This window comes from Oncorhynchus mykiss, chromosome 32, assembly GCF_013265735.2.
Source record: "Oncorhynchus mykiss isolate Arlee chromosome 32, USDA_OmykA_1.1, whole genome shotgun sequence".
Taxonomy (NCBI): domain Eukaryota; kingdom Metazoa; phylum Chordata; class Actinopteri; order Salmoniformes; family Salmonidae; genus Oncorhynchus; species Oncorhynchus mykiss.
The window spans coordinates 40202985-40219257 of record NC_050572.1 but is presented as its reverse complement, the minus strand read 5'-3'; the positions used below and the strand labels follow the sequence as shown (position 1 = coordinate 40219257).

General features: G+C 44.9%; 1 protein-coding gene across 9 annotated transcripts in view; it reads right to left on the bottom strand.

Annotated features, from left to right (window-relative positions):
* Positions 1-1048: 1048 nt before the first annotated feature.
* The window catches only part of LOC110519671 (ubiquitin-associated protein 2-like), a 40626-nt gene continuing 25401 nt past the window's right edge, over positions 1049-16273 (bottom strand). For 3 of the 9 annotated variants that reach the window (XM_036971590.1, XM_036971589.1, XM_036971593.1), the window contains 17 exons: positions 13502-13703; positions 12979-13280; positions 12575-12753; positions 12291-12390; positions 12044-12080; positions 11523-11712; positions 11341-11407; positions 10882-11209; positions 10517-10617; positions 10230-10283; positions 9921-10002; positions 9374-9594; positions 8930-9035; positions 4565-4690; positions 2831-2901; positions 2474-2677; positions 1049-2363 (listed from right to left, as the gene is read on the bottom strand). In XM_036971590.1, the coding sequence (XP_036827485.1) occupies positions 2265-2363; positions 2474-2677; positions 2831-2901; positions 4565-4690; positions 8930-9035; positions 9374-9594; positions 9921-10002; positions 10230-10283; positions 10517-10617; positions 10882-11209; positions 11341-11407; positions 11523-11712; positions 12044-12080; positions 12291-12390; positions 12575-12753; positions 12979-13280; positions 13502-13703 (2469 nt within the window). In that variant the 3' untranslated portion in view covers positions 1049-2264. The remainder of the gene's footprint in view (positions 2364-2473; positions 2678-2830; positions 2902-4564; positions 4691-8929; positions 9036-9373; positions 9595-9920; positions 10003-10229; positions 10284-10516; positions 10618-10881; positions 11210-11340; positions 11408-11522; positions 11713-12043; positions 12081-12290; positions 12391-12574; positions 12754-12978; positions 13281-13501; positions 13704-16273) is intronic. The other 6 variants (XM_036971597.1, XM_036971596.1, XM_036971591.1 and 3 more) reach the window with 5 other exon arrangements.

Below are 16273 nucleotides of genomic sequence, written 5' to 3'. Positions count from 1 at the left end.
GCAGAATGACAGCCAAGACCAAGGCTGTGTTCAGCTGACTAAATTGAAAGACACTACTGTATTTAAAAGCCACACGATACAAGCCAAAATGATGAAAATGCATTTTTCCTGTTTATTTAATTAATATTTATATATTTTTTACAAAATAAAAAACATGAAACAAAAAAGCTAACAAGTCTGATTTGAGAAGGGGGAAAGCCATTGAACAAACAAGGACTACAGTACGTGTGTGTGTGTGTGATATTACACTACATGGCCAAAAGTATGTGTGGACACCTGCTCGAACATCTCATTCCAAAATCATGGGCATTCATATGGAGTTGGTCGCACCTTTGCTGCTACAACAGCCTTCACTCTTCTGGGAAGGTTTTCCACCACATTCTAGAACATTGCTGAGGAGACTTACTTCCATTCAGCCACAAGAGCATTAGTGAGGTCGGGCATTGATGTTGGGCAATTAGGCCTGGCTCGCAGTCGGTATTCCAATTCATCCTAAAAGGTGTTCGATGGGGTTGAGGTCAGGGCTCTGTGCAGGCCAGTCAAATTCTTCCACACCGATCTCAACAAACCATTCATTTCTGTATGGACCTCTCTTTGTGTACAGGGGCATTGTCATGCTGAAACAGGAAAGGGGCTTCCCCAAACTGTTGCCACAAAGTTGGAAGCACAGAAACATCTAGAATGTCATTGCATGCTGTAGCGTTAACATTTCCCTTCACTGGAACTAAGGGGCAAGAACCATGAACAACAGCCCCAGACCATTATTTCTCCGCCAAACTTTATAAATGGCACTATGCATTTGGGCAGGTAGCATTCGACACTTGGCATTGCGCATGGTGATCTTAGGCTTGTGTGCGGCTGCTCGAGCATGGAAACCCATTTCATGATGCACCGACGAACAGTTCTGCTGACGTTGCTTCCAAAGGCAGTTTGGAACTCCGTAGTGAGTGTGGGAACTGAGGACAGACGATTTTTACGTGCTACAGCACTCTGTGGTCCCGTCCCGTGAGCTTGTGTGGCCTCCTACTTTGCGGCTGAGCCATTGTTGCTCCTAAACGTTTCCACGTCATAATAACAGCACTTAGTTGACTGGGGCTGCTCTATCTGGGCAGAAATGTTATGAATTGACTTGTTGGAAAGGTGACATCCTACAACAGTGCCACTTTGAAAGTCAATGAGCTCTTCAGTACAGGCCATTCTACAGTCAATGTTTATGGAGTGATGGCTGTGTGCTCAATTTTATACACCTGAAATAGCTAAATAGACTAATATGAATAGGTGTCCACATACTTTTGGCCATGTAGGTACACACTCATCCATCCATTTAAAAAACACAGTACAAAAAGAAAAATCACTGACAAAAAAAAGTAACATTTTGTCCATCAGTAATCATTGCTGCAGGTTTCCTAATAATATATTGGGGGGGACAGGTGGAGTGAGCGTGTAGGGGATTAGAAAAATAACTCGAACACATAGGTAAGGGTGTGCCCTGGCCTCCCGTACAACAATTTTGTACTGCAGAATCTACAAAATGTAAAAAAAATTTTAAAAAAAAGGTATCACAGGTAAAGCTAATTTGCAACATAAAATAATGGGAAATCAATTCAATTGGTATCAGTTTGAGGGACCACCAGTGTACACACACAATATAGATATCTATATCTAGATTGATCTATATATATATCTATGGTAAAAAATAAACTTCACAACTCCTGTCAATTTAGAGAAACCATTAGCGAAACTAAAATGTTGTAAAAACCAAATGGGAAACCAAGGAAAAGTTCATCTGCGTTTGGGTTTAGGGTGGGAACAGTACATTTTGACCAAGTATAAGGGGGTGAGGGGAGAAATAGAAAGCCAGCCTGTCCCCCACCTTCAGATTTTTCTTTGTTCCTCCCATCAGTAAAAACAAAAACATTATTTCTTTTAGAAAACAGTTCTATGTTACATACAACAGAGTGAAAGGGGGGGGTTGAACACGATACAAAATTCCAAACACTCAATAATCAGCTCTTAACAAACTGTTATTATAACCATTTAACTCCACCCTGCTCTCTTTTTAAGACTGCCCCCATGCTCTCCTCGCCACACTAGTGCGTTCCCTCAGCACATCGCCACCCGTGGCAGTGGTGAGTACTGCCGGTGTGCTGAGCCAAGAGAATGGGATCACTGTAGGAGAGAGGGGGTTATATGGAGACCATTTGTGGGGAAGGATGCCCCCCTTTGTCAGACTTCGGGACAGGGGGCTGGATGATGGGCGGGTGTTAGTTGGCCCCCCAGTTGTAGCTGTTGTATGCAGACTTGTTGATCTGGGTCTTCTGTTGAAGCGAAGCATTCTGGCTGCGCTGTCCAGTGCCACCACTCTGTTAGAAGGAGAGAGGATAGGAAAAGACCATAGGCAAAGTATTCTGTGCCAACTATTTCTCTCCAAGATAGTGTGACACACATGCCGTCTCACACACACACACAGTACCTGTCCGTCCTGCTGCAGATGGTGGTGCAGGATCTGCGAGTGGGGCTGCTGGTGCGGTGCCAGGATGTGCATGAAGGGGGCTGGAGCATAACCAGCTGCAGCTGGGGGGTTGATGGGACCCCCGCCGCCCAGGGCCGAGGGCAGGCTGAAGGAAGCTGCCGGTGTACCAGCGTGGAAACCCTGCTGCTTCTCATAAGACTGCTGCTGAAGGGATTAACACAACAAAGTCAGACGCCCGTCTTTTCTAGTCTGCAGATTTTACACTTGTTTTCCTGCATACAGACACTGGTTTTCATAACCTTTCCGTATGTTTCAGAACATAATATTTTATTCTAGTGTTTATAGCATTATTCTCACCTGCTGTGTCTTTGTGTAAACAGACCCTGAAATGTCTGGGACCCCAGTGTTGCTTGATGTCACAGAGACTCCTGCAGAGGAAACAAAGGGGTTTGGACACATTTACTTCATCATGTTCACCAGGTTACAACCCCTGCAGGAGAGGCAAGAAAACCCCTGGGAGTCAGATCCAGAGTGGTCCAGGATTAAGGCAGCAGTTTCAAATAAATTGTCAAACATGCATCACATTCTAATTAGGTGCAGGGTGAGAAACTCCACACAGAAACATTAAGGCCTGTACATGATTTGCTCCTATACCATTCCTATAGCAATAATGCCTTTTACATGATTTGCTCCTACACCATTATCGATCCTATAGGACTCCTAGTACATGGTTTGATTTGCTCCTACACCATTATCGATCCTATAGGACTCCTAGTACATGGTTTGATTTGCTCCTACACCATTATCGATCATATAGGACTCCTAGTACATGGTTTGATTTGCTCCTACACCATTATCGATCCTATAGGACTCCTAGTACATGGTTTGATTTGCTCCTACACCATTATCGATCATATAGGACTCCTAGTACATGGTTTGATTTGCTCCTACACCATTATCGATCCTATAGGACTCCTTGTACATGGTTTGATTTCCTCCTACAACTCAGACTGCCCCATTGAAGCATGCGCATTGATTTTGTGACATTGCCAGGTAACCCATCTCTATCTATACACCTTGGATCAAAACTCAGTACAAGGGTGTATAGGAGCAATACAGGACTTTCAAGAAGATGGTCACTAGATACTGTGTATTAGCATCAGATGCATCAATGTAAGAGGAGAGTGAAAAAAAAAAGGCAGCAGGAGAATGAAAGAATGAGATGTAAAGAAAAAAAAAAAAGAGGATGCAAAGAAAGATGTGGCAGTGTATCAGTTCCAGTCAGGCATGGCGATGAGGGTCTGACTATCTGGTGGCAGCTACGTATTGTTCTGGCACACCACTGTCCCACTGCACTCGGAGGTCAGAAGCATCCATTTCAAGGGAAAAGCCAGAGAAGAGGCAAAGCCTGAAAACCCGATGCTTCCAGTTTCTTCCAACCTGCTCAGGCGTTTCTTTTACGTTTGCTGTGTTAGGTTAGTCCCCCTGTATCACCATGGAGACGCAGGACAGGGTCAACAAATGTGCGGCACAGAGAACAGAGACTAAAAGCCGAGATTCTAACCTCCGGCGGTCACTCAAACGACAACTCCAGTTTACCGTTACCTAGCATCAAACTCAGGAAATTCACTTTAACTACATAAAAACACATTCCCTTTTATCTGCTATAGTTGAGACAAAATATACATAGAGTTTGAGGGAGAGTATCACTTTGTAAACATGATACAGTCACACCCCAGTCTCCTGTCCCCATTTGAGAGCATGGCAGTTCAACAGGCAGGGCCTCCATTTTGTCACTCGTTCACCACCCTTGGTGTGTGTATCCTGTGTCAACCACACAGGGCAACGGGCAGAGAGGTACTGCTGACACATACATTTAAGCAAGCACACGTTGGTGGAAAGCTGGCAGCAGAGTGTGCATGGACCAGGGCTACGCAACTGTTAAGTCGTAGTATTGGGGCATGGAGGCAGAGGGTGGCGGTTGACTGCATAACGGGCATTTGTGTGGTGCAGACGGTAAGCAGCGATGAGTGAGAGGATGGAGGTGATGACGGCGCGAGGAAGTGAGGGTTGGCATGTGGCGGCACTCACCGACTCCAGGCCCGCTGACAGAGCTGGCTTGCTTGTTTTGTGCAGAAGCGGCGGCGGCCACGGCAGTGCCGTATCCACCCTTACAGAAATCCCCACTCCCTGAAGCCTGGCCCATATCCTCATAGCCTGAAACAGTCAGACGCAGCCCACAGTGTTAGACACACCAGGCAGGGTTAGGGGGTGTCAGGCAGGGCGGGGTGGAAGCAGGAAGCAGAAGGTGGTGCGTGACCAAGCGGATAGAGGGAGATAGGATGATGGAAGGATAGAGGTGGAGAGAGGTGACGTTTTAAGATGACCTCCATGTGGGAGGGGGTGGAAGGTGGAGGGTGTAGCCGGAAGACCAACTCCAGTTGTTGAATGAGCAGAGGCAAGCAATGACAGGCAAAAGCAACAGAACACCCACCACCCTACTCCCCCGAAATATATGTAGTAGAAGGGCCATCGAGACAGTCCACTTTTCAACTCCAAAACTACTAAAATAGAACAAATGAACATTCTAACAAAAAAAGTACAAGGGTAAACTATATATCCTTCCCTTCCCCATTCAAAATAACAATGTAAGTTGCAGAATCATACAACTCCCATTTCAGAAAAGTGTTAGAAACTTTTGAAGTCTTACAAACGCATACCCGGCAAAAAAAAAGAAGACAAACCACAAAGAGCCTCGAACTAATAATCAATATTGGTCCCAGATCACTATAGCTGGCCCATACCAGACAGCACTCAGGGTTGGTGTCGGTCGAATGGTATTGATGGTAATGGAGGCAGCAGGCAGTTTGTCTCCAAGTAACAGAAACAACTCCATACCAGCTGGTCAACAACAGTGACTGTGGCTCAGCATTTCCGTTATGAAAATGTGGCGCCGGACATTTGACCAGGAGCATTTTAAATTTACCAGACATTTGAGAAATTCAGATGGCCACGTATGCATTGGGTGCATAACCTAATTAGGCATCCACCAACAGTTGGGGGGGGGGGGGGGGGAGATCTTGGAGGTTTCGGGTTTCACAAGGTTGTGATCATGAAAAAGGGAACTGGCATACACTGCTCAAAAAAATAAAGGGAATACTAAAATAACACATCCTAGATCTGAATGAAATATTGTTATTAAATACTTTTCTTTACATAGTTGAATGTGCTGACAACAATCACAAATTATCAATGGATATCAAATTTATCAACCCATGGAGGTCTGGATTTGGAGTCACACTCATAATTAAAGTGGAAACCCACACTACAGGCTGATTCAACTTTGATGTAATGTCCTTAAAACAAGTCAAAATGAGGCTCAGTAGTGTGTGGCCTCCACATGCCTGTATGACCTCCCTACAACACCTGGGCATGCTCCTGATGAGGTGACGGATGGTCTCCTGAGGGATCTCCTCCCAGACCTGGACTAAAGCATGCAACGTGGCGTTGGTGGATGGAGCAAGACATGATGTCCCAGATGTGCTCAATTGGATTCAGGTCTGGGGAATTGGCGGGCCAGTTCATAGCATCAATGCCTTCCTCTTGCAGGAACTGCTGACACACTCCAGCCACATGGGGTCTAGCATTGTCTTGCATTAGGAGGAACCCAGGGCCAACCGCACCAGCATATGGTCTCACAAGGGGTCTGAGGATCTCATCTCGGTACCTAATGGCAGTCAGGCTACCTCTGGCGAGCACATTTGTGGCTTGCTGGAGGTCATTTTGCAGGGCTCTGACAGTGCTCCTCCTTGCACAAAGGCGGAGGTAGCGGTCCTGCTGCTGGGATGTTGGCCTCCTACGGCCTCCTCCACGTCTCCTGATGTACTGGCCTGTCTCCTGGTAGCGCCTCCATGCTCTGGACACTACGCTGACAGACACAGCAAACCTTCTTGCCACAGCTCACATTGATGTGCCATCCGGATGAGCTGCACTACTTGAGCCACTTGTGTGGGTTGTAGACTCCGTCTCATGCTACCACTAGAGTAAAAGCACCGCCAGCATTCAAAAGTGACCAAAACATCAGCCATAGGAACTGAGAAGTGGTCTGTGGTCACCACCTGCAGAACCACACCTTTATTGGGGGTGTCTTGCTAATTATCTATAATTTCCACCTGTTGTCTATTCCATTTGCACAACAGCATGTGAAATGTATTATCAGTGTTGCTTCCAGAGTGGACAGTTTGATTTCACAGAAGTGTGATTGACTTGGAGTTACATTGTGTTGTTTAAGTGTTCCCTTTATTTTTTTGAGCAGTGTATATTTTATATCACTATCATGCACACGCACCCTCACTGTTGCGGAAAGATTGAAGCATGTTTGATAGTGTTTTGATGCTGTATTGTTTGTCCTTCATGTTCTAATACCTTAATGTTACCCCTTCCTTGTGTTTTTTGTAATATATATATATATATATATATATATATTTTTTTTTTAAAGTGCTCAAAATGACAAAATCAAACAGATTATGCCAAATAATCTCAACATAACATTCAAGTCAAAGACGCGTGTCCTTACCGCGCACTTTGAACATGTTAGAACAACTGTCAACGAACAGCAAAATCACTAGCCTATGCATAGGTGCGCGTGAGTTCCAAGTTTGGGGAAGCAAATTTTCACCATAAAAATGCACCTTTAATAAAGCATTCCATGCGTCATCGTATTTACAGACTTATGTAAGATGGCCTACTATTCGTAATATAGATTGGACAGTCATTATTTCGGCTAATAATATAACTCACTGTTCTCAAAAAAAGACTGCTCAATGAATGCATGGCTGAACATGTGCTATAGCAGATATGTTCCTTTCTTTGCACAGGAAACACATTTCATGCAATTCTCCTACACTGAGATATTCAAAATATTTTTTAATAGGACAAATTAAAGGATAGCCTACTCTGCTAACACTGGAAAACATAACAATTAGCACAACTTTGACCATATAATTGGCCTACGCGGAGAAGAGAAATAGAATATGACATCCATCTGAACTGGAGGAAATTATTGTCCCCCCCCCCCCCCCCCCCCCCCCCCCCAAAAAAACATTAGTTGAACAAGAATGCTCTCCACTGGTGCCATTAAGGTGTTGTTCGCTCAATTAAGTTGAGACTTTCCCCTTAGGTTTATGGACGTGCCGCTTATGAGCATATGTCTAACTACTATCCCCCATAGTAGTAAAGTGTACTTATTCTATTAGTCAGCTTGTCTAGAAAGAAATAGCCCAGACAGACCCTGGGACAATTCGTACAACCAGTAGGCCAAGGCAACATATATTTTCTTTAAAGCAATGAATCTGATGCAAGTGATCAGAACTATTAGCTTAAAATGTTGATAAACTATTTCTTAACATTATTAGAGCAGCAATGCGCACATGGCAGTAGGCAACGTACAAATGTGCATTTGGTTACCAGACAATGAAAGAAAGTTGAAAACCAGTAGAACATGAGAGAAATAGGCTACTGGTTTCAATGGCATATGGAAGTATTGAAATAAATTGCCTCTACAGATATGGTTTGATTTTGGATTTGCTACTTTGAAGGGAGGTAAAACATACCTCATAATTTGCAGTAAAATGTTCACATTTCAAACAATTAAGTAGCTATATGTTTTCAAAATGCATACGGCCTCCAGCTCAATGCTAAGTGGTTGCCTATGCATTTGAATGGTGAATGAAAAGAGTGTTTCAATTGCCAGTTGAGAAATAAAAATAGCTCTTAAATCGTGGGCCAAAAACTATTTTTAACACACGATTGCATTTAGAATTGTTGCGCAATGAGTGGGCTTATAAAAGAGCTGCCTGACATTTTACACCCAAAGGTACGCATGTGATACATAATGAATATACACTGACATGCCAATTTAATTCCACATACTTATGCAAATTAACACAGACCGAAAAGCATGACCGGTCAAATTTACATCAACTGACATTTCCATCAATGAATAGGCAACAAAAAAAAAAAACACGTTACTTCACAGTGGGATTTTTCTTCTCCCGAACAATTGGGCGGCGCTAATTTTGTTCATCAGCTTCTCCATTTATTAACAGCCTAAAGCCGGGTATTACTGGATAACGGAAACCCTGCTGTGGCTATGCATGCTTGATTAGAAAGGTTGGAGTTCATGCCGTTTCATCCACTAGCCATGTTGAAGAACATTTGATGTTGACCGGTAATGTGGGCAATGTCAGCCTTAGCAGGCTTAGGCACAACAGGCAAGTGTTGCATCAAACCCAACAAACCTTTGAATGCAAGAGGCCTAATAAATATAAAAGTGAAAGCACACATTGTCAACTAAACTGACTTTCAGTTGCATGTAGTGTAGATAGCCATTATATCAGCATGTACAGTGTACTGAATAAGCCCTGAACAGATGCCGTTACACAGGGTGAGTCTTACCAGTGTTGTAACCATGGGTACCGTAGCCGCTGGCCTGCTGGAAGGCAGTTGCCGAGGCATTGACTCCAACGTTCACACCGTGCTGCTTCGACGAGGTAGGAGCCACCTAGAAACCAACACAGGTTAGAGGTGAAACTAATATAATTCATTAACTAACATATGTAAAAAAAAAAAATGTTTAAAAAAGTCTGCTTTTTCAGGGGCGTAACACTAACACATGCCATTTAAAATTCCTTTTACAGCATACTGGATTCTCTCAATTAAAGCGAGAAACTGTTTACAGTATTTGTGTCCCGATTATAAAATTAGGACAGTTCACAATTCATATTACAAAATGCATTTGTACATGTATCAGGAGAACATGCTCTCGTTGACTTATAAACTTCACAATATTTTTTTTAAAACATCCAAAACAACATCCAGACAAATCATGTGAAGCCTCACCGGGAACATAGCGGGGCCATACTGGAAGGTGTTGGGCAGACCAGGCACGCCAGTGTAATAGGGCAGGCTGGTGTAGCTGTAGCCTGGGGGCAGCGCTGGGTTGAGGAAAGGCTGCTGCGTGGTGTGGTGCGTCTGGCTCTGGTTCTGCTGCGTCTGCTGGGACAAAGTGGTGGCCGGCGACGGGGACGACGCATCACCTCGACCAAACTTTGATAAGTCACCTGCCCGGGGGGGATTGAGTGAAAGGGGGATGAGGGAGAGATGAGTGAGGAAAAAGTGACAACTTCCATTGTGTTCAAGCAATGGGCGGGTGAATCATTGAGATCATTTAGTCACGGCGATTAAGGTCCGACTATCTGGTGCCAGCTGCACACTGTTCTAGCACCACTGTCCCCCTTGCATAGACATGAGACACAGGTCAGGGTCAACTGATGCGTGTTTGTTCCCAACACCAAACCGCTCCCGTCACTGTGTTAGCACTCAGTACATTGACCGTAGAATAGGAAAGTAGAGTCAGATAGAGACGGAGGTTAGAACGGTGCTTTACCAGAGTAAGGGTTGTTGCTCAGGCTGCCATCTCTGCCAGTCAGTGCTGTGCTGGGGGTGGCAAACGGGATGCTGTAGTAATCCTGAGACGACAGAAGAGGCTCAGTTTTGACTTGTACGAAAGGATTATGAGATATATATATATATATATATATTCAATTGCATCACATCGCAAAGTTCCTGGAAACAAATGAGTTCCAAGAACAGTTGTTCACGTCTTTAAATAACCAGCGGTTGCTAGAGTTACTAGCAAAGTCATATTTGGCCAGTAAGCGCATGGATGGGTTATATCCAGATAGCTTAGACTCACCAATGGTATTCTTGTCTGGAGCATCTGTAGGTCATCATAGCCATACACCTGAGGCTGAGAAACAAGACAAAAAGGGGGGGGGGGGGGGGGGTTACTTTGGGAATTACCCTCCAATTGCAGTATACCATTATGAAGCACTAAATCTGAACTTTTAGAAAGTGTAAAAAAAACAGAACATAGAATGACGATATGCGCAGATATAAGCAGTCGGTCACACTTCGATAGACCTCAAGATTTCCATGACCTAAAGGCAGGTTTAGTTGACAGAGACCGCGAGGAGTACTTACAGGGTAAGCATGCAGTAGTCCGGGGGCCATAATGTATGGGTTGGGAAGCAGAGGGGGCACTCCAGGAGGCAGGTTAGGAGGTGCTTTCCCTGTAAAGAGACCAGCAAAAACAAGACAAAAACCATGTGAAATAATAGGATGGAAATAGTATTAGAAAGAAAAAACATACAACACACTTCAAGTTAACACACCCCATCACAACTCAAATCTAAACCAGACCCCATTTACATCCCAAATGGCAACCTATTCCCTATATAGTGCACTACATTAGAACAGGGCCCATAGGGCTCCAGTCAAAAGTAGTGCACTATATAGGAAACCGTGCCATTTGTGACGCACCCCTTTACCAACAATCCATGTCTAACCTGAGGAGACTGCAGAGCTGCGTGAGGAGGCGGAGGAAGCGATAGCCTGGGCTGGTGCTCCTGTGGACATGGCTGCGGAGGCAACGGCTGGAGGTCCCATGGAGGCTACTGTGTGGAGGCCCATGGCCGCTAGGTTGCTCACAGGGGCCAAGCCTGATGGGGCTGACTGAGACACTGTGTTTACTGAAGAGGGCTGAGGGGCCACCATGGAGACCTGCTGAGCTGCTGCAACCACCGACGAGGAAGAGAGGACAGAGGAAGAGGGGACCGCCGAGACAGAGGAAGTGAAGGAGGAAGAGTGCAAGCTAGAGTCCTCTATGCTCTGGTGCTGTAAGGATGGATGAATGGAGAGAAGAGGAAATGGTTATGATAAACATGATTAAATACCCACTAGGTTAGATTAAGAAGTATTTGATGCATCCATCAAAGGAAATGCAATCTCTTCTCTCACACACTCACCATTAGACTGGTGTTGGATGTGCGGACTTGGGATGGCGCAAGACTTTTCTGCTGTGTAGAAAGGGAACTGAAAGAACAAACGATCATCCATCAATTTAGTTGAATAAAGAACCATTATCCACTGGCACTTCTACAATCCAAACTCTTCAAATTACTCAAGCCCTTCAAGAGTGGCATCTTACTTGCTGTGCTGAGGCATGGTATTCGGGGGCAGGTCTTCATTGTGCCCCAGAGCGCTGTGCGACAACTGATTGGATGTGGTCAACAAGGACACGGGCCCTGAGCCACTGTCTGTCAATGTAGCCATGGAGACTGACGCAGGCGTGGCCGAATCAGAGGCCGACTTCACAGACACTGCAGAGCCTGCTGCAGCTGGACAGAAACAGAAAGTGGGAGGGGGAGAGAAAGAGTCTGGGATTAGTGTCAACCCAGATAGACGACAGCTCTAGAACACACCGTCTAATAGGGCAGATTGCCATTCTAAACAGTATTAACTTTTAGGGACACTGGGCGAATAGCTGTAAAATACTAATAGAGGACCACAAAATAACAGGCATGGTTCCCGAGTACTTAACCTACATCCAGGAAATGCATTATAATGCATGTTAGCGGATTACCACTCACACGGTTTCCACGCCGGCCATAAACACCACATATTAGACTTCCTTCACTGCAAACCCTCACCGCTACCAAAATCACTCACCTTCCACAGAATGCGTCTGTATTGAATTGAATCCATTCTGAAAAAACAAGTTCAGGTGGGCTTGTTAGGGTACACAAATTTAGGGGAGTCGTTTCCATAGCAACAGGCTATTCAATAACAGAGGGAGCCAATCAAAGAAAAGTGAAAAACAGAGAAATTGCTTTATTTTGTATTTCTCTAAGAATCAAAGCAATATGAATAGAGGAATTCATCTCAAGGAGGTAGAGCAATAGGAATTGAGGCTCACCTCTTTCTGCGGGGAGGAGACAGGGGTGGGGAAGTGCCGGGCCTGGGGAGCCCTCTGGTCGTACATGTCAATCTGACTGGGGTTGGAGGGAATCGCCTCACTGGAGGACAAGAAGCAGAGAGATTAGATAAAGCCATGGGTTACTTTGAGAAAAGAGAAGGGGTCCAGCATCAAAGTGGGCCCACTGACGCTGGTGCCTCACACATGCGTGTGTGGTGTTATAGCGGTATACAACTCATATCGTACACCAATTTTGCAGTGTCAGGTATGACTGGTGTGCTCACCAGCTGGGGCTTGTGTAGAGGCTGTTTTGAACCTGGCTTCCTGGTGTGGTGGTGGTGGTGGTGTTGGCGCTGTCATACTCCTGGAGCACAGGTTCAGAGCCAAACTGCAGTGCTCCAAACTGCAGGTTCAGCCCAGAGATGTCTGCCGAGCCAGGCATCTCCACCGCCATTGCTGGGATCTGGAATAAAATATAATAAAGATATGGTTGACGTCTGGGAAAGCAAGGTAATTATTTATGAAAAGGTAAGCAGAGGTAGGGAGGGAAACAATGGTTAGGCTAACAGTAAAGTGAATGTGTGCACACTGTTGGCTGTGAGTGAGCAACCTATCGAAAATAATTAGAAATTAGGCGCAGCATGACCAGCCATTTTACATTGTCCTTATATCAGCGTTGAGCTGTTACCTTGGTGGTGATGGAGGTCCTCTTCTTCTGTTGCTTGAGCTTGTGCTGCTGCAGTGGCAGAGGGCTGGAACTCTGAGCATCCGATGAGTCAGGGGACACCTGGTGCCCCAAGGGGGGCACCACCATCTTGGGGAGGACAGACACAGGGGGCGCCATGTGGGACGAGGGGCTGCTCTGTGAGGGCAAGGAGGAGGAAACTGAGGAAGGGGGGAGGAAAGCGTCCAACACGGAGGTGGTGGGCTGGTAGGGATGACGCTTGGTGAAGGGGCTGTGGACCGGAGGCTCTGGCTGGGCCTTGATGTCTGGGGGGAGAGAAGGATGGGAGAAAGGAATATAGGGGCTGCACCTGACCGCTATAAAACATCCAATTCTGAACCATGCATAGGGCATTTAAGATGTCTTCTCTTCATAACCAGTCATGTAGGCATTTTTCAAAATCTCTGTAAACCCAAGTAAGTCTAACCACTATGTACACCCCTGCTTTACTTAACCATACCGACTGTCCCTATATATCTCCTCTTACCATAGTGGCCCAGCTCTGCGGAGTTGGTGTCCCAGGAAGAGGGGGTGGGGTTGGGCTGTCCTGTCCGGGACTGCTGGGCAGCCAGCTGGGCCAAGGCTTGTGCAGTCTTAAACTGCTCCAAGAACTGGGAGCCGCTGGTCGTCCCTGTGCTGCCTCCTTTAGGGTCCCCCACCTCCCCAAAGCCCTTCCGCAGCATGTTTACCTGCAATGGGAACAAAAGAGGAACTGAAATCCTGCAAGTTTCAGGAATGAGCGTTGAACAGAATATAACAGCTGTGCTGGTTTATTGCTAGAACTAGTGCTGTCACGATACCAAGATTTTACTAACGAGGACATGCAAACATTCGTAAGGTTGTGGCAGTGATGGTGGACTGAAGATGGCGGTGTAAAATGAGTTATGCAAAATCAATATTAATTGTCTCTAAAACGGACTAAATAGTAGCACTACACCGATTTATATTATTGTGGGCAATAACATTCTAGCTGAATAATAACACCAAAAAACACGAGGCCAGAGAAGTTAATTGATAAACATTACATACACAGTCAAGGCCAAAACATGTCGGAAAGGAACCGGGACGAAAAATGGAGAACCAAACTCCAAGACAATGCTACAAGATTCCTTGACAGACAGATGATTTATGCTTTTCGCCACCTGGTACGCCAAGAGTAGAAACCGTTCTGCTAAAAATTTGCGAATGATAAATTGGGTGTACTTGAACTAAAGTAAAGAAATAAAAGGATATGAAGGGGAGACTCGAAATGAGTGACGAAAAAGCTGTGACCATGGATAAAGAAACAAGCTAAAAGATAATCAATACTGTTGAAATGGATGTTATGGATGGATGTTTCTGAGAGAAGCCTTACTTGGAATACAGACTCGGATATTATTCATCCTAATCAGAAAGGTTTTTCTGCATGGACGATACATTAGAGATAATATAAGAGGAGTATGGGAAACAATAGAACACCGAGAATTCTGGGAAACCAGGCCTGGTATTCATAGCCAACTTTGAAAAGTATGACAGGAACTTATATATAAATGCCTGGAATACTTCAATTTTGGAGAATCTCTGTTACACAATGGGCTAAAGTTATGGTAAATAATTGCAACTTCTCAGAAAGCATTAAAACAATGGTTTTCCACGATCAGCATGTCTATTTATTATGGCCTTAAACATTAGCTGTTCAAATAAGATCCAACAATAATATCAAAGGTCTAGAAATCTAGAGCTTAAAAACAAGGTGTTAACAATTCATGATTGTTCATATTTTCTTTTAAATCCACAATTTGGATCGCTCCACAGCCTCTATACATTTTCTAACCTCTGGATTACAACCAAATTATGATAAATATTACGTATTGATCACTAATAAAAACAACTTGTAGTTTACCAATAAAATGGTCCGACGGTGAAGTGACAAACTCGCTATTCACATCCCGAAAGAAAGAAATTCTCACAATAAAACATTATATAAAGTTGCCTTTGCTAAGATCTTGCTACCGTGGAAAGGAAAATAGCTGTCAATTAGTGGAATTGTTTTTCCCTGATTAACTCTTTAGTCATATCCCAGTTTACCCATTTGCTAATGGCCTTGCCTACACCTATCAACTTGTTTTTTTTTTTAGGTTATATGAGCAAAAAAGTCAATTTTATTTAGAATTGCAAGCCAGACAATTTAAAAACGGGCTTATTTATATAATGAATATGAATTCAGAGAGCAGAGATTATATTTTTAAAAAAGCATTATACTCTTACTACAGGCTTAGGTCATATGAAAGTTATACTTAAATCCAAACTGGTTCTAGCAGATAAGAATGTCTCACCCCATGTTCAAGAATGGCCCAGGGTCCCTGCTCATCTGCGTGAACATGCTTAAGGCATGCTGCAAGGAGGCATGAGAACTGCAAATGTGGCCACGGCAATAAATTGAATGTCCGTACTGTGAGACGCCTAAGACAGCGCTACAGGGAGACAGGACAGACAGCTGATCGTTCTCGCAGAGGCAGACCACGTGTAACAACACCTGCACAGGATCTGTATAGCCGAACATCACAACTCCAGGACAGGTACAGGATGGCATTAACAGCCCGAGTTACACCAGGAATGCACAATCCTTCCATCAGTGCTCAGACTGTCCGCAATAAGCTGAGAAGTGCTGGACTGAGGGTTGTAGGCCTGTTGTAAAGGCAGGTCCTCACCAGACATCACCGGCAATAACATTGCCTATGGGCACAAACCCACCGTCACTGTACCAGACTGGACTGGCAAAAGTGCTCTTCACTGACAAGTCACGGTTCTGTCTCAACCGGGGTGATGGTTGGATTCGCGTTTATCGTCGAAGGAATGAGCATTACACCGAGGCCAATACTCTGGAGCAGGAGCAATTTGGAGGTGGAGGGTCCGTCATGATCTGGGGCAGTGCGTCACAGTATCATCGGACTGAGCTTGTCATTGCAGGCAATCTCAACACTGTGCATAACAGGGAAGACATCCTCCTCACTCAAGTGGTACCCTTCCTGCAGGCTCATTCTGACACGACCCTCCAGCATGACAATGCCACCATACTGCTCTTTCTGTGTGTGATTTCCTGCAAGACAGGAATGTCAGTGTTCTGCCATGGCGGGCGAAGAGCCCGGATCTCAATCAGGTCTGGGACCTGTTGGATCAGAGGGTGAGGGCTAGGGCCATTCCACCCAGAAATGTCTGGGAACTTGCAGGTGAGTGGGGTAACATCTCACAGCAAGAACTGGCACATCTGGTACAGTCC